General features: G+C 44.2%; 1 protein-coding gene across 7 annotated transcripts in view; it reads right to left on the reverse strand.

Annotated features, from left to right (window-relative positions):
* Window positions 1-23869, reverse strand: part of LOC116955148 (glutamate receptor 4-like) — an 80821-nt gene that overhangs the window by 40485 nt on the left and 16467 nt on the right. For all 7 annotated transcript variants that reach the window (XM_076074901.1, XM_032976175.2, XM_032976168.2 and 4 more), the window contains exons 2-7: window positions 8048-8206; window positions 7812-7936; window positions 5959-6073; window positions 5124-5308; window positions 4045-4098; window positions 373-534 (exon numbers count right to left, since the gene is read on the reverse strand). In XM_076074901.1, coding sequence (XP_075931016.1) covers window positions 373-534; window positions 4045-4098; window positions 5124-5308; window positions 5959-6073; window positions 7812-7936; window positions 8048-8206 — 800 coding nt within the window. The remainder of the gene's footprint in view (window positions 1-372; window positions 535-4044; window positions 4099-5123; window positions 5309-5958; window positions 6074-7811; window positions 7937-8047; window positions 8207-23869) is intronic.

Here is a 23869-nt window from a genome sequence, read left to right on the forward strand (position 1 = left end):
CAGACTGTTGAGGAAAATGCTGTTGGCGAACACCTATGAAGGCCGTATTTGTCTGCCCAGTGCTGATATTTACATACCGTACCAGGTCCTCACTTAAGGCTGAATCAACCTACCTACAGTATACAGGTACACAAGCATATACACCTGCATGCATGAAACATTCTTATGCACACCTAAGCATATATATGTTGTGGTGTAAAAAGATAAAGATCCCACTGTGTAGCCTTTATCAACCTGTTGGGGCAAGTGCTCTTAGAGAGCACCTTTGAAAGGCTTGCGTGGTGCACGAGAGAGTGGCGTGACCAGCACCACACCCACCCAGCCCCACGTCCCCTCAGTGCTGATGTTTATCCAGCACCCGCACATGGCCACCTTGAAATGGAGGCTGTCGGAGCCCGGGTACACGTGTGGGCTCTGCTTGTGCCACTTGTCCAGAAATGCAATGACTTGCGGCGCCATACGGTCCACCATCTGGAACCCTGACACGTTGGCCCCTCCATAGCGGAACACGTCCAGGTCCACGTCCAGGAAGCCCTGCGCACCATGAGGATGAAACAACATGCATAGGTACAGGTATGCACGTGTGCGCGCGTTTGTGTACGGGGAAACAGCAGTGTAGAGAATAGCGCCTTTGATTGCTGCTCATGGCCAACACCTCTGACAATTATCTGAACCAGTCCTGGTCCTCCCCTAGGTCGACTCAGCTTCAAATTAGTACAGGCAGACCTCGCTTAGCGCACAATATGCGTTCCTGGAGAAGTGAGCGTGAATCGAATCAGTGGTAATGGGGGTCATTATACTATTATTTATATGGGGATGCATTCCCGACAGCGTGATTTATTTCCTATGAGCAATATATGAGCGCTTCATTGGGATCTCAGTAACCGCGCTAATAATACAAGTGGTAAACATTATTTCAGAAAAAATCATAATAAATGATTATATCAGTAATTATTATGGACTGTACTCCTACAAGGCAGCGGTAGGAGATGAGGTTGGAGCTGCTGCGCTCCTAATCCAGGTCACTCAGAGAAGAGCTCCACGAACTCCACATTTGAGTGATACCCTGAGTCTAAATTTCTGTCGTGAGGTTTCTTTAACGTGGAGCCCGAGACTCTCTCCCAGGTTCTCGTTGGTTCTCACCTTGCCAGACAAATCGATTTCTTTTTAATGTAATCGAGACTACGAATCGTGATAATCGAATCACGGTGGGTGGGGTCTGGTTGGCTCGGCGTACGTCGCTCTCATTGGCTGAGCGAATGATGGGGGCGGGTACGTTTCCCCGGAAAACGCTGCTGTGTGTTCTTTCACTCATACGAGAACTTTGTAGATTATTTGATTTTCTTCATTTTTTTGTTTAGGATTAAATTTCCCCAGGACAAAGAGCACGAAAACGAATTAACTTTCTGTGGGGGGGGGGGGGGGATCACGCTGAGCGAGGTCTGCCTGTACCTGACACAATGTTCTTTGTAAGCCATCTGGTTACCATGAGAGATTCGTTCATGAGGCTATCCACATATACAAGCACAGAGACAATTTCAACCGAGAAGATGAATTCTGGCTTATCAATCATTGGAAGGATATGATAAACCATTTCAGGTCTTAATTGATTGTTCACGCTTACGGTTGCTTTCAGACAGCATACATTAATTTTTCGTCTCCCCCCTCCTCTTTTCAGGACATAGATGGACTCGTCCTTCTAAACAAACTGCCAAATCGCTGCCCGTGGTGCTAACGTTTTTTATAAATAAATAAAAACACCGTTTACAAATAAATAAATAAAAACCGCCACTTCTTTCAAATGTTTCTTGCCGTTGGTTTTCACACCTGATGATGACCGTTTGTGTTATGGTCGAAACGTCGTGGGAATTTTTATTGTACTGATGATGACCGTTTGTGTTATGGTCGAAACGTCGTGGGAATTTTTATTGTATTATATATTTTATTGTTTCCCTTCAACGTGACTACCGAAAGAGCTAAGAATCTGACACAATGTGTTAAACATCGCCACTGGGGAGACAAAGTTGGCTGTACGCGGTGCTATGTTTGTGGTCATGGATAAAATCATTGACGAACAAGTGAACCTTTCTCTATCCAACTTTGATTTCGCCAAATATAAGTCCCTCTCGTAACGTGCCCCCAAATACTTTACAATTTGGCTGTACGTTTCACCGTTACGCACTCAAGAAAATAAACTTTTCTAAAGACAAAAAAATATATGAAAAAAAGTAAGTAAAAATATATATTTTGCAGGTTAACCAACTAAAATCTTAATCCGATTGCATCACCACTGCCACGGCAGTGCCCAATGTCACGGGCTGGGTGTAGCGATATGAGATCTACCTTTATTTGTATGCTGCTGCAAGCAGCACACGAAAGCGTTAAAAAACACATTAAGTTACTCCTTATTAAGTAATCTTTGCAAGTCATAATTTTTCAATATTATTATTTGTTATTAAAATCTTAAGTTATTTTTTTGTAATGCCACCAATATTAAGTATGTCATTGATATGCATTTTGTAATTCCAGGGCTAAAATAATGAAATGAGATGACATTTAATTTTTATTCAGTAACACCCCCCCCTTCCCCTATTAAAATATACAATATCTAAGGGAAAATAGGCTTCATACAGCGCGATTTGACTTGCGCGCTGTTATTCAGGAATACATGTTGCTCGTTATGCGAGGAACGCCTGCACCTGGTGTGATGTGTAACCATCAGTACTAGGGAAACAAAGGCAGTCAAGTATGATGCGAGCTACACTATTCCCCTCATGTGCCAGGATGGCCTCATAGGTGTTCACTAAAAGTATTTGGCTCTACAGTCTGTAGGCGAAATGGTGGATTTTGTATTTGTTTACAGGAGTGTCGTGATTAGTGCGCAGCGCTACGATCCCGGCGACCCGAGTTCGATTCCCGCTCACGGCTAACACCAGTTACAATTATCTGAACGGGTCTTTGGAACTCCTCTCCTAGGTCGACTCAGCCTCAAATGAGTACCTGGTGCAGTGGATAAACCATTGCCAGTGGGGAGACAAAGGCAGTCGGGCGTGGTGCTGGCCATCCACCCCCTCATGGACAGTGTCAGCCTACATAGGTGCTCACTAACAGCACTTGACCCAACAGTCTGTTAAAGCTATATGGGGGATATTTGTATGTCTTTGTATAGCCGGTGTGCTTATGACCAGCTCCAGATTGACAGCAGAGGTCTGACTGAATTCTTCAGGCGGCAATATCCTTTCATCGGCTGCATAACACTGGATGAAAGCCAACTGGTCTGTCACTCCACAGAAAGATTCAGGTTTTCTCGGCCACAGTCATGCCCTCCCTTATTTACATTTGCGAAACGTAGACCCCTCTAATGGAACATCTGCGCCAGTTAGAAACATTCAGACTGGCCTGCCTACGATCCATCCTGGGTTTAACCAGGCTGGATTGTGTGCGCTCACAAATCCTTGAAAGATCTAGACACATTCCTATCAGTAAGTTCCTCTGACGAGCAAGGCTGTATTGGTTGGGTCATGTAGCCTGCATGACGAGCTACTGCATGCCCAAGCAGCTTCTGTTTGGCCAGATAGAGGGGGATAAACGGATGCGGCGCAGGCTGGAGAAGAGATGGACTGATGCGGTATGGTAGGATATGGAACTGAGTAGACTTGCCGAAGACTGGTACCAGTGGTGTCAATATCAGCGTCTATGGAGTAGGTTCATGAAGAACGCTGCTCCAGTTGGAGGCAGTCGCCCTCCAACAACAACGGAGGGTAGAGGAGCGACATTCATAACAACGAGCGGAGTGCAGGGGGGCTAAAATGTAGCATTTTAGCACAGTACAGGGCACAGGTGGTGCATTTGCCAGTCATCGCAGTCAGTCAATCCATAGCACCTGGGTCTGTCCCGTGACCTCCTGTCAGCGAGCCTTCAACACTTCACGTGGCCTCGGAGTGCACCTGGCCTGGTACAAGTGCCGCAATGACGTCACCGCCACTTAGTGGCGAATGTTGTTGTACACTACTTAGATAATGTGTGTGTGTGTGCGTGCCTCACCAAATTGGCGATGATGTAGTGAAATCCCTTTACGTGGTTTCCCACATTCACCACCTGCATCCACACAAACACCCATCATCCATAATACAGGCTTTTTTCGGTTAAATCTCGTAATTATATAAATGTGTCGTTAAACCTGCCACCACCCGACACAGCCAATTAGTAAGGTTTGCCACGTAAACAGAACATGCCAATTTGTTACTCGTACAGCGCACCGGTGAGTTAGAGAGCCAAGTCACAACATTTAAAATCTGAGTACGACGTTTTGCCAGTAATTACAACTAACTTCATCAGGTGACAGACAGATTTTTGGAGAAGTCCACCTGTTTCGTTTCTTAAAAACACCCATCAGCCAGATGCCATCCACTGCTACACAGCAGCCTCACCACCATTCCTTTCAAATAATTCTCACCTGGTGTAACCAACATCTCTATAGAGCCATCAAGCTGCAAGGGAGACCTGGGAACCAAACAGTACGTGTACTTGGGCAGTGACATATGAAAAATAGTTTTTAAATTGCGGGTTTATTGCAAGAAGTGTTAATTTTCTACCAGTGAGTTTTAAATGTCAATTTTTTTTGAGCTGGAAGGTAGGGAATACAAAGGTCGACCATGACACTCTTAATGAACTGCATTCCATCAAATCTTAGAAGCTAAGCAGGTCAGAACCTGGTTAGTACTTTGGTGGGAAACTGCTTCGAAATTTCAGACATTGCAGAGTTGGGCTGCGAGGCAGCCAGGAGATGAATCCAATACAAGAATGCATTCTTGAATCCATTTATATGGAACGCTTGATGTTACCTCTTGAATGTTTGAATTTAACCAGACAATTTGGCCTCCTTCCAGATATAAAACACACACTAAACACATTGGCCAGACATTCCAATGCAGAACCCTCCTGAAAAAATATTGAGACCCACTGAGGCTTTCCTGGATATATAAAGGGCATTATTGTGATTACTGCACCGCTACTTCCGGAACCAAATCACAGCAGCCTGAAATTTCACATCCAATCGCTGAATCACAAGCATGCGCTTCACCAATAAACGGGACTGCTCATGGAGGGGGAGGCCAGGGGACCTGCAATAGTGTCGACGTCACCCTGTAGGTCTCGCAGTCCAGCACGATGTTACGTTCCCCGCGCACGGCCAGATCACGCAGGAGCTGCCGCAGAGCCTCCTCACTCAGGCCCTCGATGGACAGAGCCATCATGGCCCAGCCCCGGCGCGTTGCCTCCTGCACCACAGACTGCAGCAGCCACAGGCCTGTACACAGGCACACACACAAACATCGTACACACACACACTGGTAATGTGTATGACCGCATCACCTTGCATACACCTGATATACCACATTTCTGGGAAGCTCAACTAGGACATATAGTGAATTGACGGCTTCTCTGAGTCCACTCAGTCACTAGCCACATCCATACACAATGAGTGATCTGACCCTTGCTGATGTTTAGCCCACCATCCTATCCCTGTATCGTGAGTTATCATGATGCTGGAAAATGTGTAAATCGAGACAAAATCATGATTTTCACAAAAAGACTCTGGGACACAAGGACAGTGTTTCTGTGTGAGTGTGTACACTCACCAAGACCTGTGTTGTACAGGTACACGTGCGAGTGTCTACGTGCGTGAGTGCGTAGGGCAGTGGAAGAGTAGCGGGTTAGCGCGATGCACTAAGAACTCGGCGACCCAAGTTAGATTCCCGTGGTGAACATCTGAATTAGTCGGCTCGGCCTCAAAGGAGTACCTGGTGGGATTTGTAAACATCGGCTGGGCGTGGCACTGGTTATACACCGCCTCGTGTGTCATGCTGGCCTTCATGGGTCCTCACTAACAGAACTTGCCCCAACAGTCTGTTAAGGCAATACGGGGGATCTTTGTCCTTGTTTTGAGTGTACGCTCACCCCGGTCCGTGTCGTACAAGTACACGAACTTGCCCCACTCGTATCTGTCGATAAGGTGCAGGAGTGGCCACCCAAGCGGTGGCTGCAGCTCAATCAGGAACGGGGATGGAGGCTCCTGCAGACAACATCACTCATTCACTACTCAAGCAGTCAATACTCAAACATTCACTACTCATTCCTAACTCCTTTATAACATACTCACTACTCAAATTATTCACTCACTTCTCAGCCACTACTCAACCACTATCCATACGCTATTCATTTATCATTCTTATTATTTTTTGCATCTTAATTATTAATTAACTACTCATTTACGACTTGGTCATTGCTTATTCACAACACGTACATTTAATTCTCATTCACTACTTATCCCCTCGAGTATTCACTCATGGTACGCTCACTCATTCACTACCCGTGAACTCGTTCACTCATAATTTATTACTCATTCATTCAATTCCCATCCGCTATGTTTACCACTCATGCACTCACTGATTCAATACGCATTAATTCACTATTCATTCTCTCAATAACTCATTCTTCATGTATTCATTAATTACTCTTTCACAAATAATTCACATATTACTCATTTCTGACCCATTCACAAGTTACTAACTTTGCACTCATTCAGCAGTCATTTAACATCCACTTATTAATTATTTAATTATCATCCACTCATTGAGCCACCATACCGTCAGTCTCATTCATTACTCATTTCTCATCCACTCACCATTCAACCTCTAAATTCACTCAGAATCATTTTCTCATTCAGCATCCAGTCATGACTTATTCATTCTAAACTTATTAAACATTAATCTTTCATCATTACTCACTCACCAATCACTCTTCACTCTGGCATTAATCATTCATCAGTTAAATTCAGCATTCATTATTTAGCGTTTTCAATGTTCATACGCCATTCGTTCATAACGACTCCTGAACAGTTAGGTGTGGAACGATGCAGGGATTAATTAATTAATATTTATATTTAAGCATGGAATTGCATGTGCAAGATTGAAAATAATCAGCGTCTTTGTGGGAAATATAACAAAATAGATAAGCAGGCATACATCTCCTGCATATATCCTTCTCTCCAGATAAAATATAAAAGTTTTTCTTTTAGTTTTTTTTTCACATAACCCATCAGCGGCACAGCATTCTGGGAGTGCATAATTTCAGCAGCATTGCTTCAACACAAGCAAATTCTGGACCGAAGTCAACATACAGGTGTCTCATCAGCAGTCAGGCTTGCTTGATCCAATGTTTGTGAACTGCTGGATGTTACAAGCCTCACAGCTGATGGGTTGTGTAAAATACACTTTCTTTTTTATGCGGAGAGATGGCTATATAAAAGACTGCTTATTTTGTGTATTATTAGTGTGCATTTTATTTGTATCTCTTATGCACCGAGTATAATCCCTGCAGCCACTAGAGACACTACTTTAACATTGTAAAAAATATAAATTCTTGAATCACGACGATGGATTATGAGAATGCATCTCATCTCTAGGGTTGGAGGGGATCATTTCACTCCCGCTCATCATCCACTCCGTCTAGTCATTCATTAATCAACATTATTCATGAATCATTCATTCATCTGCTCGTTTATTCAAGATCATGTTTACATATGAATTATTATTTGATCCAGTTACGTTTACTACTAACTGCTTATCATTCATACATTCAAGCGTCATTAATTTATTCCACATCAATCTTTAACTCCATATAATTTCACTCATCATTCTCTCAATCATTCATCGTGCAATCAACAGTCATCCAGGGGGAGACATAGTGACGGGGGAGACAGACAGCGGGACGGAGTAGAGAGACAGAGGGATGGGGAGACAGGCACAGACCTGTGGAGCACTCGGCGTCACCATAGAGACGTGCAGGGCGGCGCAAAACGACGTGAGGGAGCTGGCGGAACGGCGGTCGAGCACAGAAAACATGGCGAAGACACCGCGAGAGAACTGCGAACAAACTACACACACACCATCACCACCATCACCACCATCACCACTGTCACCACGTATGTGTAATTACGTGGGCGTGCGTATCCACGGCATGCATGTCCCAGGAGTGCATGCCGTACAGGCTTTGGTGAAGGTGAAGCTGTTGGGCAAGTCGATGGTATCCGTGTACACCGTGAGTCCGAAGGGAACATCGGACTCATTCAAGTTTGAGTTGTGCTGAAGAATCCCGAACCGGAACGCGCTGTGCTCCTGGTCCGATTGCCGCGTGAACAGCCCACCTAAGAGTACAAAGACAAATGATTGCAAACGTCGCTCCTCAGCCGTCAATTGTTTCTACAGGACAGCTGCCCAGCATAATGTTATAGGAGACTCTTCCAAGAGGCCGATCTAACACCTCTGGGACCAATCACTGGCAAGCCCACTCAGCTTCAGGTTCTTTGTACCACATCAGCCCATCTATTATTTTTATCCCCCCCCCCCCCCTTATCCAGCCAAACATAAGCAGGCAAGCTGCTTGACCATTATATGACTGGGCTTGTGGTTTATGTGATCCCGCTAATGCATCCTTGATGGGACCATGTCCAGATCATTCAAGGATTTATGAACTCTCCATACAGTCTAGTATGGTTAAACTTGTTGTTGATCATTTTAAGCTCGCCAGCTGGAATTTTTAAGTCGGTGCAAGAATTACTGTAAGAGAGTCCACATCTCATAAGTATGACGAGAGCACATTTTTCTGGCTGAGAAGACCTGGAGCCTCATGTTGAGCTACAGGCCAAGCAGTTTCGACACAGTAATAAGCAACCATTGAAAAGATAACACCCCTTGACTGATTGGAAGCAAAACCTCTGCTACCAAACCAGAACTGGCCATGAAAATATTGTTCAGGTACAAGAGCTCTTACACCCTCTCTATCATCACCACATTATTCATGGAGTTCTGTACTTACGTTGAATTCCTTTCTCACTGTACGAAGTCAACCATGTTAATTGGAGGTGTGGTGGTAGGACAACAAACTAAACATAAGAAGCAGTTCTAAAGAAATTAGTTTTCAATCGAGCATCTATGGAGGCCGGCCCAGGCCAGGAGGAGGTGTGTGGCCAACACGTTTGTCTCCAACCAGGTGCTCATTTAAGGCTGAATTGACCTAGGGGATGTCCATGACCGGTTCAGATAATCATCAGTGGTGTTGGTCATTAGTGGGAATTAAACTCGGGTCGCCGAGTTGGTAGCACCGCGCGCTCGCTCCAAGGATATTTTTTGCATAGGAATTTTACCTGCTTGTTTAAATTATTTAGTTTTTCGTTTATCTGGCATATAGTACAGTAATTATTTCATTTGTGATGTGTCTATTTTTGATTTTCGTGTACCTAACCCCATCATTTACGTAAGGTTTAAAAATTGAATATCGTGGTTTTGGCTTTCATGGCATTTTCCAAGAACATTACCCCCGCTATATTCAAGTGTCGCCTGTACAGCAAAACACTACTCTCAAAAAATGGCAAAAATCTCTATATGCAAAAAAGAGTGGTGTTATGAACCTATTCCACTCTTCGAGTTCTTCAAGCCATTTTCCTGAACACGTTTTTTTAAAATATTCCATTGAAACATTCTACAAATCCAATTGAACTTTGGATTGTATGGTGTCGTCCACAATTGTCGTACTGACAACAGTCGCCCTACCTCCTCCATAAACTTCGATGTAAATTGTGTTCCTCTGTTTCTCAGCATCTCAGTTGGTATGCCAAAACGTGAGAAAATGTACACTAATGCCGCTGCAACTTCTTCTGTTTTAATGGTTGTGAGATACTCGTAATGGACCAATTCAATCTACTGCAACACTTTGAAAAGTTACGTCTATAAAAGACATGTGTCCCAATGGGATATTCAGTTCCCACCCCTTTGCAATTCTCTATTAACAAGTTGCAGGATTGATAAAATATGCACACATCCCCATTCACACCTGGCCAATAAAACTGAGATGACACTTTTCTAAGCGTCCGCTTAATTCCCAAATGTCCTCCCATCAATGAATGACGTGCAAGCTGCAACACTTTCTTTTGCATGGTCCGAGGCAGAATTAACTGCTTGAATTTTCTACCTTAATCAATCTTTGGAAATTGAAATTCCCGAAAATTAATCTTCTCCATAATAATTTTTCCCTCGTGTACTTTTTGATCAGTGGCATATTTTTCAACACAGATCTTTCAAACTTGGGTCCTATTGTTTTGCCTCTTTCAGTTCAGCTCCACTTATTCCTTGAATTGGTGTGCATTTATTTTAATTGGTTTAATTGCTTCTTTCCCACAGATTTCTGCTGCTCGTGGTCACCGCATTGGCTACCTCATATCTTGGTCACCCATTTTGCTCGATGGGTATATGAACGGTTTTTTTTGCTCTAGTACTTTATTGCAAGACTCCTCTGTACATTCCCATCCCAGCAACAGTTGAGTTTGCATTCTGGGTACAGATTCTCTCTGAAATCACGTAATATAATCCTTGATTACGATATTAGTGTTTAATGTCTTCTAGCCTGATGGCTCTTGTTATGTTGCCTACCACTATGCAGTAAAGCGAAGTGTAAATGCACATCGCATGTACCGTTCCGGTGGAGTATGGACATTCTTATGAGACCTCCTTTGCCAGTAGCAAGATATAGTAATAGGTTTTTACCCTTTAATCTGGCACCAAAACTGACACCTTTATACAGATGACGCCAAAAGGCATTATCAGAGTTGTCTCTTTTTGTTTGCATTTTGACTGCCTGTGTTGTAGTTATTGCAAACATGATCCCTTGTATAAAGGTGTCAGTTTTGGTGCCAGATAAAAAGGTAAAAGCCTATTACTATATCTTGCTACTGGCAAAGGAGGTCTCATAATGTAAATGCTTACCCCGAGCTCTCAATACTCTGATAGTGCGCTGTTTTTGAGCTGTATGCCTTTTGGCGTCATCTGGTCCAACACCAGTGGAGACTAGGCTCTAAGAAAAGCCGTCTCGGGTGTGGACCAATCAATTTCAAGGACAGTGCCAATATCATTATCAGAGTTGTCTCTTTGTGTTTGCATTTTGACTGCTTGTGTTGTGGTTATTGCAAACATGATCCCTTGTATAAAGGTGTCAGTTTTGGTGCCAAATAAAAGGGTAAAAACCTATTACTATGGACATTCTTGTTCAATTTTGACAATGGGACATTTCCACATAGTTCCATCTTTTAAGACAAATATGCATCAATTGTCAATCACAAATCAGTCCTCTTTTGATCACTATGTCAGTGCAGCCTGTATCTCTCATGACTGTAACACACTGTTTTCCCTTGGAACCAGTAACAAATCTTGACTTTGTGGGTACGTTGTTACAACAGCACATTCCACCACCTGATACTGTCATCACCGCATCCAATTCCACTGCTTGATGTATTACCTCTGCTGGCATTATAGGCTGACGGACATCCTGCCTTCGCATGAGTCTCCTTTTTTAATCTAACACATTCACTCTCTTAACGGAGTTTCTTTGTTTAGGGTCGATTCACAATTTTCTTCTCTCCCACCAACAGTCTCTTCCCAGATGTCCATATCTACCACAAGCGTAACACACACTACTGGTGTCTGCCTTTCTGCAGATTTCGTTGTCAATCTGTGCTTCTGGTTTAGCAATGTGCTGAGCTCTTGGCTAACTTACTGAATCAAATTGCGTCAGTCCTCTTTCTCAAATCCTTCTGTCACACGTACGACCATGAGGGTCCAAGTATCGTTCAGCACAACACACCATCGCTTGCACACTTCGGGTTTTGCTTCCTCAAATATATCCATACATCTAATCGGACATGCTTATAGTGCTTGCTTACGCGCAAGAAAATCTATTAATGTCATAGTCATGTGCACATTCACAAAGTCTGATCCAGTTTGTCAGATAATTTCCCATGCGCACAATGAACTGTTAAAAGTTATCTCAATTGCCAGGTCTAGCAGTTCTGAATTTCTGTCTAAAACCCTCTTCATTTGGCTTGACGATTTTCAACAGGGCTCTTCCTGACTGATAGTTATCTGCCTCTGTTCCACTCATTCTGTAATACACAAGAGTGCTTTTCCTTTCAGCAAAGTGCTAGAATTTAGACCATTCCTCCAGGCCAGCAATGTACTTTTGCAGATCTTTTAAATGTGTAAAAAACGAGCTAGGTCATCTTTAGCCTCATCAAAATGTGGTAATTTTCACGTGCTTGCTTTGGACCGGACTAGTGTTGTCATACCAGCCACATAATTTAATTTTCCTCAGATAGTATGAAGTGTTTCTAGTTCTAACATGTGTTCTCTCTCCTCTCTCTTTCTGCTCCCTTTTCCATTCTCTCTCTTTATCCATGCGGACTTTCTCATCCGTCTCAACGTGCAGCACGCTCCTCTCTTAAGAATGTGTTTAGCTCTGCACCCTCATAGCCCAATAGCTCACCCTCTGAGTTCCTCAATGCATGCCATGCTTCAACTGTGATCTCTATTGGCATACAATCGCCACCATGTACAGTACAGAGACCCTTGAATATCGCGGGGTTATCGTTCGCGGTTTGAGACGATCGCGGGCAACCTGTTTGTATACCAATGGAGCTCTCGCAGGGGATAGTTTTGGTCTTTCGTGGATATAATGTACCCGGATGTACAGGCAGTCCTCAAATTACGAACACCTGACTTATGAACACCTGCACTTACGACACTAGCTTGCATGAAAAAAAATACTTAAAACTCAAACTGGGACTTGAAAACTGAACCGCGGAACTATTTTATTCAGCAGAGCGATCCTCTGCGAGATGTAATGAGTCGGCCTCACAACTGGGAGTGTTTGTGTGTACGCACGTGTGTGAAAGTGAGAGTGTGTGTGTGTGTAAAAGTGTGTGTGTGTGTGGGGAGCGGTAGTGTAGCGGTTAGCGCGCTGTGCTATGAACCTGGCGACCCGGGTTCGATTCCCGCTCACGGCCAGCACCAGTGACGATTATCTGAACCGGTCCCAGGCCTCCCCTAGGTCGACTCAGCCTCGAATGAGTACCTGGTGCGGTGGATAAAAACATTGCCACTGGGGAGACAAAGGCGGTCGGGCGTGGTGCTGGCCACCCACCCCCTCGTGTACCGTTCCGGCCTTCATAGGTGCTCGCTAACAGCACTTGCCCCTACAGTCTGTTACAGGCTATATGGGGGATCTTTGTCTTTGTTGTCTGTGTGTGTGTATGGGTGACTGTCTGTCTGTCTGTGTGTATGTGTGACTGTCTGTGTGTATGTGTGACTGTCTGTGTATGTGCGACTGTGGTGACTCATTGCGCCCTTTCCGACAACAAAGCCAGCATCAGGACTCAAGGTAAGTGAAAATAAGTTATTTATTTTCTATACAGTATTTTTTTACGGTGTTAGATGGAAATGTACAACATTTCTTCTTATTTACGCGTTTAACAATGCTTCCTTTTTTGTTGACCCGTAACACATTTCATAACTCTGACCTAAGGGACATTTAAATAGAGTACATTGTTGTGTTCTGACTTACAAACCGTTTCACTTACGAACGGGTTTTAGGAACGAAATGCGTTCGTAAGTCGAGGACAACCCCGTGTGTATCATTGGCTGACACCGTGGTGGTGTGGGGGGCAAGGGGCGCGAGTCAGTCCGTTGCGCCTCAAGCTTTGGCGTGGAAGCATCTCGTGGACAAAAACAAAGCTCCCCCATATAGCCTTGACAGAGACCTTTGGGGCAAGTGTTGTTAGCGAGCACCTATCAAGGCCGGGACAGTACACGAGGTGGTGGGTGGCTAGCACCACGCCTGGCCGCCTTTGTCTCCCCAGTGGCGATATTTACACATCGCACAATTGTATATATAGGCCTTTTCCATTTTTGTTTTTGATATTAATAATGATTTTGCCAATATATTTTTTTTATAATCACTCGCGGGGTCGCTGGGAGCACAAACAAACGGAACCCCCCACCCCCTTTTTCGAGCAGCTGTCTTGTCACTCTCGCAAAGATAATGACACCCTCCCTCCCACCACGGAAAGGGTCAGTCATAAAGTCAAATAAAAACACACACACACACGCCCCTCCCCGGACGAAGGATAACAAACAGGCGTTTCGTTTTGGTTAACTTTTTCATGCTTCTAACAAATGGTAAAAATTCCAAAACTTAGCGACCAAAGATGAAGCTAACATTATCGATCCTCACACTCACTCCAATTAAAAACCAGGCTACAATCTACATCAGTGGATCATTACTCATTCATTAATTCAATACTGATGTTATTTTAACCTTTAATAATTTTCTACACGACCTGACCGAAGCATCAAGAAGAATTCTGGCAGTCAGGGTTATTCCTAAGCCAAAACGAATTCTCTAACCTCGGGATATCAGATAATAACAATAACTCGAGAACAAACAGCACAAACCCAGGATACAGACGGGGGGGGGGACGAAATTAATAAACCCTAAGAAATACGTGGTGATGATAATGTTAAATCACAAATCTTGGGAAACATAAACCAAATAATAATTATGCAGTATTAAACCGGGGGGCCAACCAGAAGAGATGAGGCGAGGTGGGTCGATCACGTGACCAAGATAAATGTATCCCAGAGAGAGAAAGAGAGCCTCCCGGCCGCCTTTATCTTCCAGCAGCACATGATAAGAATTTGCATACGCAGGCAGAGGGCATCTCCTCTTAAAAATAAAAATCAACCACCACGATGAAAACACTACAACATACCTTGAGTCACGTATAGAATCATAACTACAAGTGGTACGGTATCAAACTATCAGGTAAACATTTTTTTACTTCAAAAGCCTCAACACATCCTTTGTGCAGGAGGGAAGAGCAGGGGGGAGAGGACTCGACCGGACATGGGGCACCCCACTCCTTCCAGATTAATTAGTGCAGAGGGTGAGAAAGAAGGACACACTCGGGGGCAATCTGGAGCATCTATTTCCTTTTGAGGAAGGCGACAGGGAACCATGCCTAGATGAAACTCATTACCTCAATAAATATGACACACACACACACATGGACACACGTACACCCCCCCCCCCCCCCGCAACATAGCGAGATCAAAGGAAGTTCCGGTCCTTTGTGAGAAGGCAAGCCAGAGGAAGAAATTTCGGCAAAAAAAGAGAGACAGAACCACACAATCACAGCTACCAGCGGCAGAAGACGGCGACCATCAGCTCGACAAGAAGACACACAGCAGCTCGGAAGAGGACAGCAAGCCAGCTCCTGGGCATGGCATCGAGATCAACAATGCGTGTCTTGCATCGTAGAGAAGAGGGGCGAGGTGATGCTCAGTGCTGAGTTCGGCATGGACCGACAGAGTATCGCTGAAAGTTATTCTCAGCGTCAAGCAATCAACTGCGAGAAAGAGCGGAGAGGGCCAAGCATGGACCAAGCCAGCATTGCAGAAAACCAGCTGCACGCGCAATCGGCACCGCCAGAGAGAGACGGAGCAAGAGTGAGCGCCCTGCAGCGCCACCAGCGCCACCAAGCAAGGGTGCCAGCTGCCAGTGGACAAGCGTTGTGCCGACTCGGCTCATCCAGCAGGGGAAAGAGCCTGACCAGCCGCCCGTGAGCAAGAGTGTCAGCGCCAGTGAGCGCGCCGTGGGTTCGACCCACACGCACACTGACCAGCACCAGCTAGGAACCAAGACAAGAGAGAGGGAACCAGCCGTCATTCGTATACCCTCCCCCACACTCACAAACCCACGACGCTCCCGGCGTCTGCTCACACAAGAATTTACCAAAGAGACAATCCAAGCACCCACATAATAAGAAGACTAATTATAAAGTGCATGAACCATCAGCTGGGCGTGAAGGCATCGCGGCTCATCGAGTGATAAGAATACGTCGTTTATAAGTACATTCATTTTTTCTTATTTTGTTTTACGTGATTTTTCTTCCAATCGCATAAATTACCAATAGATTCATCGATACAAACTAAACTTTTGAAACCTTCGTCATGAATCTACACACTCACAGAGAAAATATCATGTTAAACCTGTTTCTTTATCATATAATCTTGTCCAAGAATTAAAACTTAGCCAAAGATAAGAATCTCCCGTAGGAGGGCACGCACCCCGTCGCACACCCTTATTCCAAGACATTTCGTTAATTATATAATCTTGCCGATGAATCTATTGACGTATACTTTTGCCTTTGGGGTATAATAATTTGCTTTATTGCCTTTTGTATGAATATCGTTGCATGGATTTTTAAGGACTTTTCCTCTCGCCGTGTATGCTCGCATACTCTGAGGAAGTAATCGATTGTGCTGTTACCCAGTTAACAAACGTGATCATTGAGGGTTAAATGTATGGATCAATGAGGGGAACATCTCCTGGAGTACTGTGTTGACAATTTCAAGCATAAGAATTCGCATATTAGAGTGTTAAGGTTTTGTTTAGAACACAGAAGTGTTTGAGTGTTTCTTTCCTAAGTTCATGCATAATAATCTTAATTATAAGAACTGTATCCTGCGGTGAGATTTGAATTTGGTGTCCTGACATAAAAACACTAATACATAATCAGTAAATGTTAAAGCAAGAATAATTGTATTATCCCGATTGATGATACGACCCTGGGCAACGAAGCTAAGCCTAATTATCATAACTGCCCTCATTGGCATAATCGCATACATTCACATAATTAATACGATGATCTCTCTAATTATCATATTGTGCACATAATTACATAAATTAGCATAATTTAGGATAATTACGCATTTTTTTAAAATTGCATTTAATTTTTTAGTATTTTCATTAAATTTGCATACCCAACATATACAACAGCACCAGGTACTCATTTAAGGCTGAGTCGACTTAGAGGAGGCCCCATGACCGGTTTAGATAATCGTCACTGTTGGCCATGATTGGGAATCAAACTTGGGTCGCTAGGTTCGTACCGCGGTGCGCTAATCACGAGACTACCGCTCCCCCTCCAAGGATATCCCGGACAAAGACCCCCCCCCCCATATAACCTGAACAGACTGTTGGGGAAGTGGCAAGCACTACGCCTGACCGCCTTTGTCTCCACAGTGGCGATGATTACACATCGCACCAGCTACTCATTTGAGGCTGAGTTAACCTAGGAGAGCCCCAGGACCGATTTAGATAATAGTCACTGGTATTGAGCATGAGCGGGAATCGAATTCGGGTTGCCAGGTTCGTAACACAGTGTGCTAACCACATCATCAGTAAGTACAGTATTCAGTATTTATACTATTTATTGTCTAGGAATGTTTGTTTTGCATAGGGTTTTTCCATGTTTATTTCAATAATTTAGTTTTTAGATTATTTGACATACAGTAAAATACTTATTTCAATTGTAATGTCAAATTTTTGGTTGACGTGTACCTAACCCCATTATTTAGGTAAGGCTTAAGCATTGATTATTACGGTTTTGATTTTCGCGGCACTATCCAAAAACGCAACCCCCGCGATGCAGGCATGTCTCGCTAAACGAGAGAGATACATTCCACGAAAAGTGTGCAGTGTCCTGGGGTTGGTGAACACTGTCCCGCAGCTGCAGCAGACAATAGATTGACGTTTTGGCGGTAGAAAAGTGCAGCATAGCCCACCGGTCCTCATAAAACAATCGAAAATATAAATTTTAATCGGCAGATCTGTGTATCAATCTTTAATTGACCCTGTCGCCAAGTTTGACTTGATTCGAAGGTTTATTCAGTCTACTCAGACTTGCTAAAAAGGTCAATATTTACCGCTGATTTGAGTCCGTTGAATCGAGGAACCGTCTGCCTTAGGAACACGGAGCCAATCGTCATCAGGCTGGGTGCTATCTGGCAACAGACTGCGTAGCTTCGTGTTTAGCTGCTCGTAACATTTGTGTCATCCGACTGTCTCGACATCACAATTGATTTTGACGCAACCAGCAAGATTTTCTGAACAGAGTTGCGAATTGTGTTTTTTTATACTGCACCCCGGTGCACCGCCAATACGTTCACACGCGCGTGCAGCAATGGAATGGTAGCAGAGTGGCTTGGCACTAAAGAATTTGGAAAAATCAGTTTTGATACATAGGGTAATAACTGACAACCTGTGTACCAACTGGCCCAGCGTTAGTTTGTGATTGTATTTGTGTGAAATCGCGTCGGGGTGTTTAGGTGTAGCAGGGTGTTTGGGTCGTGCCGTCACTCTACCCTTCTATCTGTAATATCCCGGGGGGAGCTCTATTAAAAGTTAACTCAGACCCCCAACCCGTCTCAGCGCCTAATCTCGAAAGGCGGTTCTCACCCATGGTGCATACCCGAAGACGTCCTGGTTTAGAAATATTCATACATGAACGGAGGGCAAGAGTCTGGAGGACCCCACATGGGCACTGGGTTCTCACATATGAGCCTCCCATGACACTCAGTAAGTGAAAATTCGTTAAATGATCATCGTTTCCCCATTGATTTCCATGGAAAAAGCAGAGCTGTGTTTCAGTCCCAAAAGGTTTCACTCTTGAAAATATTTTTTAACGTCAGAAAAAAAATTAGAAACCAAAAATCTATGTTGAACGTCTTTCTCACCATACGTAGCCAACCGTGCTAACTGGAGTGTGCGAAATAAAGTAATAAACATCAAATGTAACACTTACCACACATGAAGAACCAGTGTTTGCAGGTGCCTGACCTCAGCGTCTGCAATTAATTAGCGCCACCACCACTGTTTAACACATTGAATCCCGCTCAAGAGCCCCCACTCATGTCACATACGGGGAAATTAAGTTCACTGGGAGCATCTGTAGTAAGGAAGAGTAGCAATAATTTTGTATTAGTGACAGATTGGGCACAGACGTATATGGTAGTTTGCAATACAATATTTGCTTAACATCAAAACTAAATAAAGGGAAATGGTTCTCTCAACAATGTCCCGTGAAATACAGATGTGTCTGTGTCATTGTTCGCACCAGAGTGCGATTATTTAAGAGTCCAAGTTTGTGTCTCTCGCTGTAGACAACAACCTAACTAACCCTTGCTTGATCTTGTGTTCAACAACCACGCAATTACTAACAATGCCTTGGTAGTTGCAACACTGTCACCAGGCAGGTTGTTCCACCCCGTTACGCACCGGACGATCAGTTGCCACCGCCACAGAACAGGCCGATGGAAAAATATAAATTATTTCACTAAATATGTCTCGTATGTGTCAGTGTTAATATTTTAATTGATTTAGGCTATTAACACTGAGGTAAATAACCGTGTCTGTTTCCAATAGAACAATAACTTTACATCTCTGTTTCGAAGAATCTATAATCTTTTTACAGCAGAAAGTTAACAAAAAAATTGAGTCACATTCTGCCCTGTTCGAATGTTGAGGTTCCAGCCACGAAGATGTCTCCTCTGGCAATGCTGTTTTTCTGCTGGGGAGCATCAGCACCAGTGCTCCGGTCATCAACGATGGTCCCTGTGTATTCTGTACGGTGCACCAGTATGGAGCAGAAGTAGTCACTCGACCAACTGGACACTGCATTCTGGTGTATTATTGGGACCCTGAAGTTGACCCCGACATCCTGGCTGCCTGTGCCGTCACAAGTCTCTCCCCCACCCGATCCGCCGCAACGTTGCAACCTATCGGGAAGCCCTGTGAATCAAAGAAAAGTCGCCTTCCCATTCATCAGGACCTCAAGCTCATGATCCACCTGAAATCACATTCAAACAAACCATGACAGATGCGGATAACTGATGGACAAATGGAAGATTAAAAACTATCCAGTGTGCGACTGGGGTAATCCAGAACCGACCATACAACAGATAACGATGCAATGCCCACAAATACAAAGGAGACATCACAGCTATACACTCCGCTGCTCCTGATGCGGTTGTTTAGTTTGACCACCCCAAATGTGAGATTTTTGTTGTTGCTCTGCATCTATATCAGCCGTAGAAAGAATGCTGTTTGGCTCTATCTGAAACGCTGTTTATATAGGTGACGTACAGCATCTTCTTGCTTAACGTCGGGGTTGTGTTCCTGGAAAATGCGACTTCAAGTGAAGCAACGTTACGCGAAACCGCTTTTCCCATAATAAATAATGTAAATAGGGGAGGTTATGTTCCTGGCAAGTTTCCTACCACACTTAAGAACATAATAAAAATTTTGTATGTATATATTTAATAGAAAAACGAATAATAACACTGGTGATTAACTCTTGCTATATGTAAGAGTTAATCACCCTTCATAGCACTCTGGTGAGTTTGACACTCACCAGAGTGCTATGAAGGGCCATTTCCCGAAACGTCGCTGATTATATGTAGTTTTCTTTTCAGACCATACACAGTGTGTACCGTTGAAGAATGCGTTTAGTTACATAAATTTAGGATTCATCTCAGGTTGGATGTGTTTGTAGCGCAGTACGCTAACCGCTGCACCAAAGACAAAGATCTTCTGTGTAGCCTTAACAGACTAGAGAGGCAAGTGCTGCTAACGATTAGCACTTTGAAGGCCGGCATGGCACACGAGGGGGTGGGTGGCCAGCACCACGCACGCCCGGCCGCCTTTGTCTCCCTAGTGGCGACGTTTATTTAATACACACCAGACCAGGTACTCATTTGGAGCAGAGTCGACCTAGGGGAGGCCCAGGACCCGGTTCACATAATCGGTGGCACTGGTGTTGGTAGTGGTGGCTGTGAACATGAACCAAACCCGGCTTTCTGCCGGGCGCGTAGAGCAGTGCACTAACCACTGCGCCACCGCTCCCCCACTCACTTTCACTCGCATCAACAACCACCGTTCGCTACTAAGTGGCGGTGACATCACCACAATAATCATAATGTATGTGTTCATATTGGAGGAATCCGATGCGCTACAAAGCTCGTTTTCACCGATGCCCAGTCGTACGCCTCCGCCGCGTGCTGTATCATTCCGCGTGCTGTTAACCAGACCGCTCATCCGCGCAGCCCAAGCAAGCGAGGTGGGGGGGAGGGACTTTGGCGTGCAAGTAGCGCCGCGTAGAGATACACTGGGCCGGTAGGGGGCGTTGCCTCGCAACGGACGAGTGGCGCGCGGCCGCCTCGCGCGTTGCTAAGCAATGCGCGCGGCCGCCTCGCGCGTTGCTTAGCAATATGCGCGCGGCCGCCTCGCGCGTTGCTTAGCAATATGCGCGTGGCCGCCTCGCGCGTTGCTTAGCAACCTACGTGGCGCCGCCGACAAGCGAAGTGGGAGCGATAACCACGCGACGTTAAGATGATGGGCGGCGATCCGTCGGCGACGTTGTAGCGAGCGACACGACGTGAAACGAGCCGACGTCAAGCGAGGAGTGACTGTAAATATATAAACCCCCCACAGCCCCCCTTCATGGCGCCAAAATGTCTGAACATTGTAGACAAAGTAACTATCACACATCCGTCAAAACCAGTTTGCGAGCATTAAAAGTAATTCACAGCAAAACAAGCGTGTGCTTGCATTGACCCCCCCACATGGTACAGTGATTTACAAACAGCATCTTCTCCAACTCCTCTGAGTGAACGGTAATATGCTTTGCGGCAGGGTTAGCGCTAAGCTTAGGGATTGCGTTCGGGTTTGGGCTATGCTTAGTTAAACCCATAACATCCAAGCAACCACTGTAACCCACACATGGGCATCGTTATACAGGTATGCCTTGGTTAACCGAGTAGATGCGTTCCGTGACGTCGCTTCGTTATTCGAAGCCTTCATTGCTAGAGGTAGATGTTAAATGTGAGGCATAGGGGGATGCCTTCCAAGACTTTCAGAGAAGGGGGTACATTAGGAAAACACTGCTGCAAAGGAGCCTTCACTTGCTTGGTTTAACATTGCCTTTACGGTGGACTGCGCCAACCCTAACACACGCGTCACTTCGCTTTTCATCTCTCCCGCCTCTACCCTCATGATCTGCATTTTTGTTTCCGAAGAGACGGATTCACGGTGCACTTCTTCCCGAGTAAGGCCACTCGCACTACACGGTCGTGACACAATGGTGGGTAGTAAAATCACTTTATCACTGAAAAAACACGCGATAACATTTTACCAACACGAGGAGCTCGTGTTTATTTTGCAAAAACAGGGAGACCGAGGGTCTCTCCGTTGGCCGGATTCGTGAACCGAAGTATTACTGTACCTGGAAATCCCCACATCAGGTCCTCGCAGTGCTGGTGAACCATCCGTTTATAGATGCCCACATGTCTCTTTTGCTCACATTTTATTCTGGCAACATTTCCAGGATAAAATAAATTGCATGACAGCGCCTACACATTGGAATACAACCGCTTCCATTATTTACTTTAAAAATGCCGTACATAATACACTCGAAATGCAGATTTGCAGCGGGTCGTACCGAGGGTTTGTATGGGGAGGAGGGTGCAGAGACGGTGGACTTCAGTGAAGCACGTTGCTGCTGCTGCTACCGTCCCTGTGCAACCGGCGCCAAATATTTAGATACTCTTTAATCAATATTAAATTGACAAGGTTTTTAAAAAAATACGTAAAAATAGAAGTAAATAATCACGTGGGGCACCACTCTAACCTTATTGTTTTGTTTCTTTCCCACACCTCCGCCTTGAATTTTACAACAAAAAAGAGCACTCCAAAATCAACAGACTTAAATGATTACCACCAATACCCATCGCATCCTCACCATTTATCAGGACCGTCACATTTTCACGATCAACACCCTTACTAGGTATCCATTTCTACACTCTTGCAGGTAACGGAGTATCGTGGTTCTAGCTTCACTTGCAAATTCGGCTGTAATTCTACGTAAAAAAGGTGCAAAGACATAATCTTTCCTCATCATTAGACCTCCTTTGCCAGTATCAAAATGTAACAATAGGGGTTTCCCCCTTTTTTCTGGCAACAAAACTGAAACCTTTTTACAAGGATTCATGTCTGCATTAACCCCAATGCCTGCAGTCAAAATGCAAACAAAAAACAAGAAAGCCGTCCCTTGGTGTGGACCAATCAGTTTCAAGGACAATGCATATATTATCATAGAATGTTTTTTGTTTGCATTTTGACTGCAGGCATTGTGGTTAATGCAGACATAAGCTTTGGCTGGTAAAATTTGGCAATTGAGTGACCAGAGTTTGCAGCCATAAAATACAAATTTAATATTGATACTTTTTCAAAACGAATGAATCAAGGAAATACACGGAGCACTTAAACATGGGCGTGATTTGATTTTAACCAACACACCCTAAGATTGATTATATTATCAGTAGGTTCTCAACAAACTCAACACGGAAGTGATCACAGCCTGGTGCAATATGCAAGTAAGCACTTCAATATAACCATAAAGAGGGCAAAGCTAATTACTACTTCATTAGACCTCCGTTTCCATTACCAAAATATAATAATAGGGTTTTTCCCCTTTTTTTTACAAGGAATCATGTGTGCATTAACCACAATACTTGTGGTCAAAATGCAAACAAAAAACACACTGATAATATATGCATTGTCCAAAGTGTTTTTGGTGTCTTTATTTCTTCAACACTTAAAACATAAGTCTGCAATCACACAAGAAAATGTACATCTTTATTATTGCAGCTTCCGTCCGAGGATGGGCAAATGGCTAGTTACAGAATAACCACTCATAACGTGATCCACTCCTTTGCCGATAATGGCACACTTCGTGCATTATCCTAATTTAAATTACAAGCCGAGAGTAACACAACGAGCTGCCCAACATAGATTCTCCACTATCAATCACCACTTGAAGACAGTTCTTGATTGGGGTGACAAAAACCCGGTCACGTTCAACTAAAAAACCCCAGTCAACTATAATATTACAAAAGATTTGAATTTACACATTTCCTCCCATCATGTTTAACAATGTTATCTTGAGCCATAATAAAACTGTTAAATCTGCTTGGCACAACATTCTCATCTGAACTGTCATGGGATGGCTGTGTTACTATTTTGGCTAAGGAGGCATCAAAGAAGCTTGGTTTTATTTTGCATGCCAAAGCCTGGTTTATTCCAA

Source organism: Petromyzon marinus, chromosome 3 (genome assembly GCF_048934315.1).
Source record: "Petromyzon marinus isolate PM22_M1 ecotype Great Lakes invasive population chromosome 3, UKy_Petmar_22M1.pri1.0, whole genome shotgun sequence".
Taxonomy (NCBI): Eukaryota; Metazoa; Chordata; class Hyperoartia; order Petromyzontiformes; family Petromyzontidae; genus Petromyzon; species Petromyzon marinus.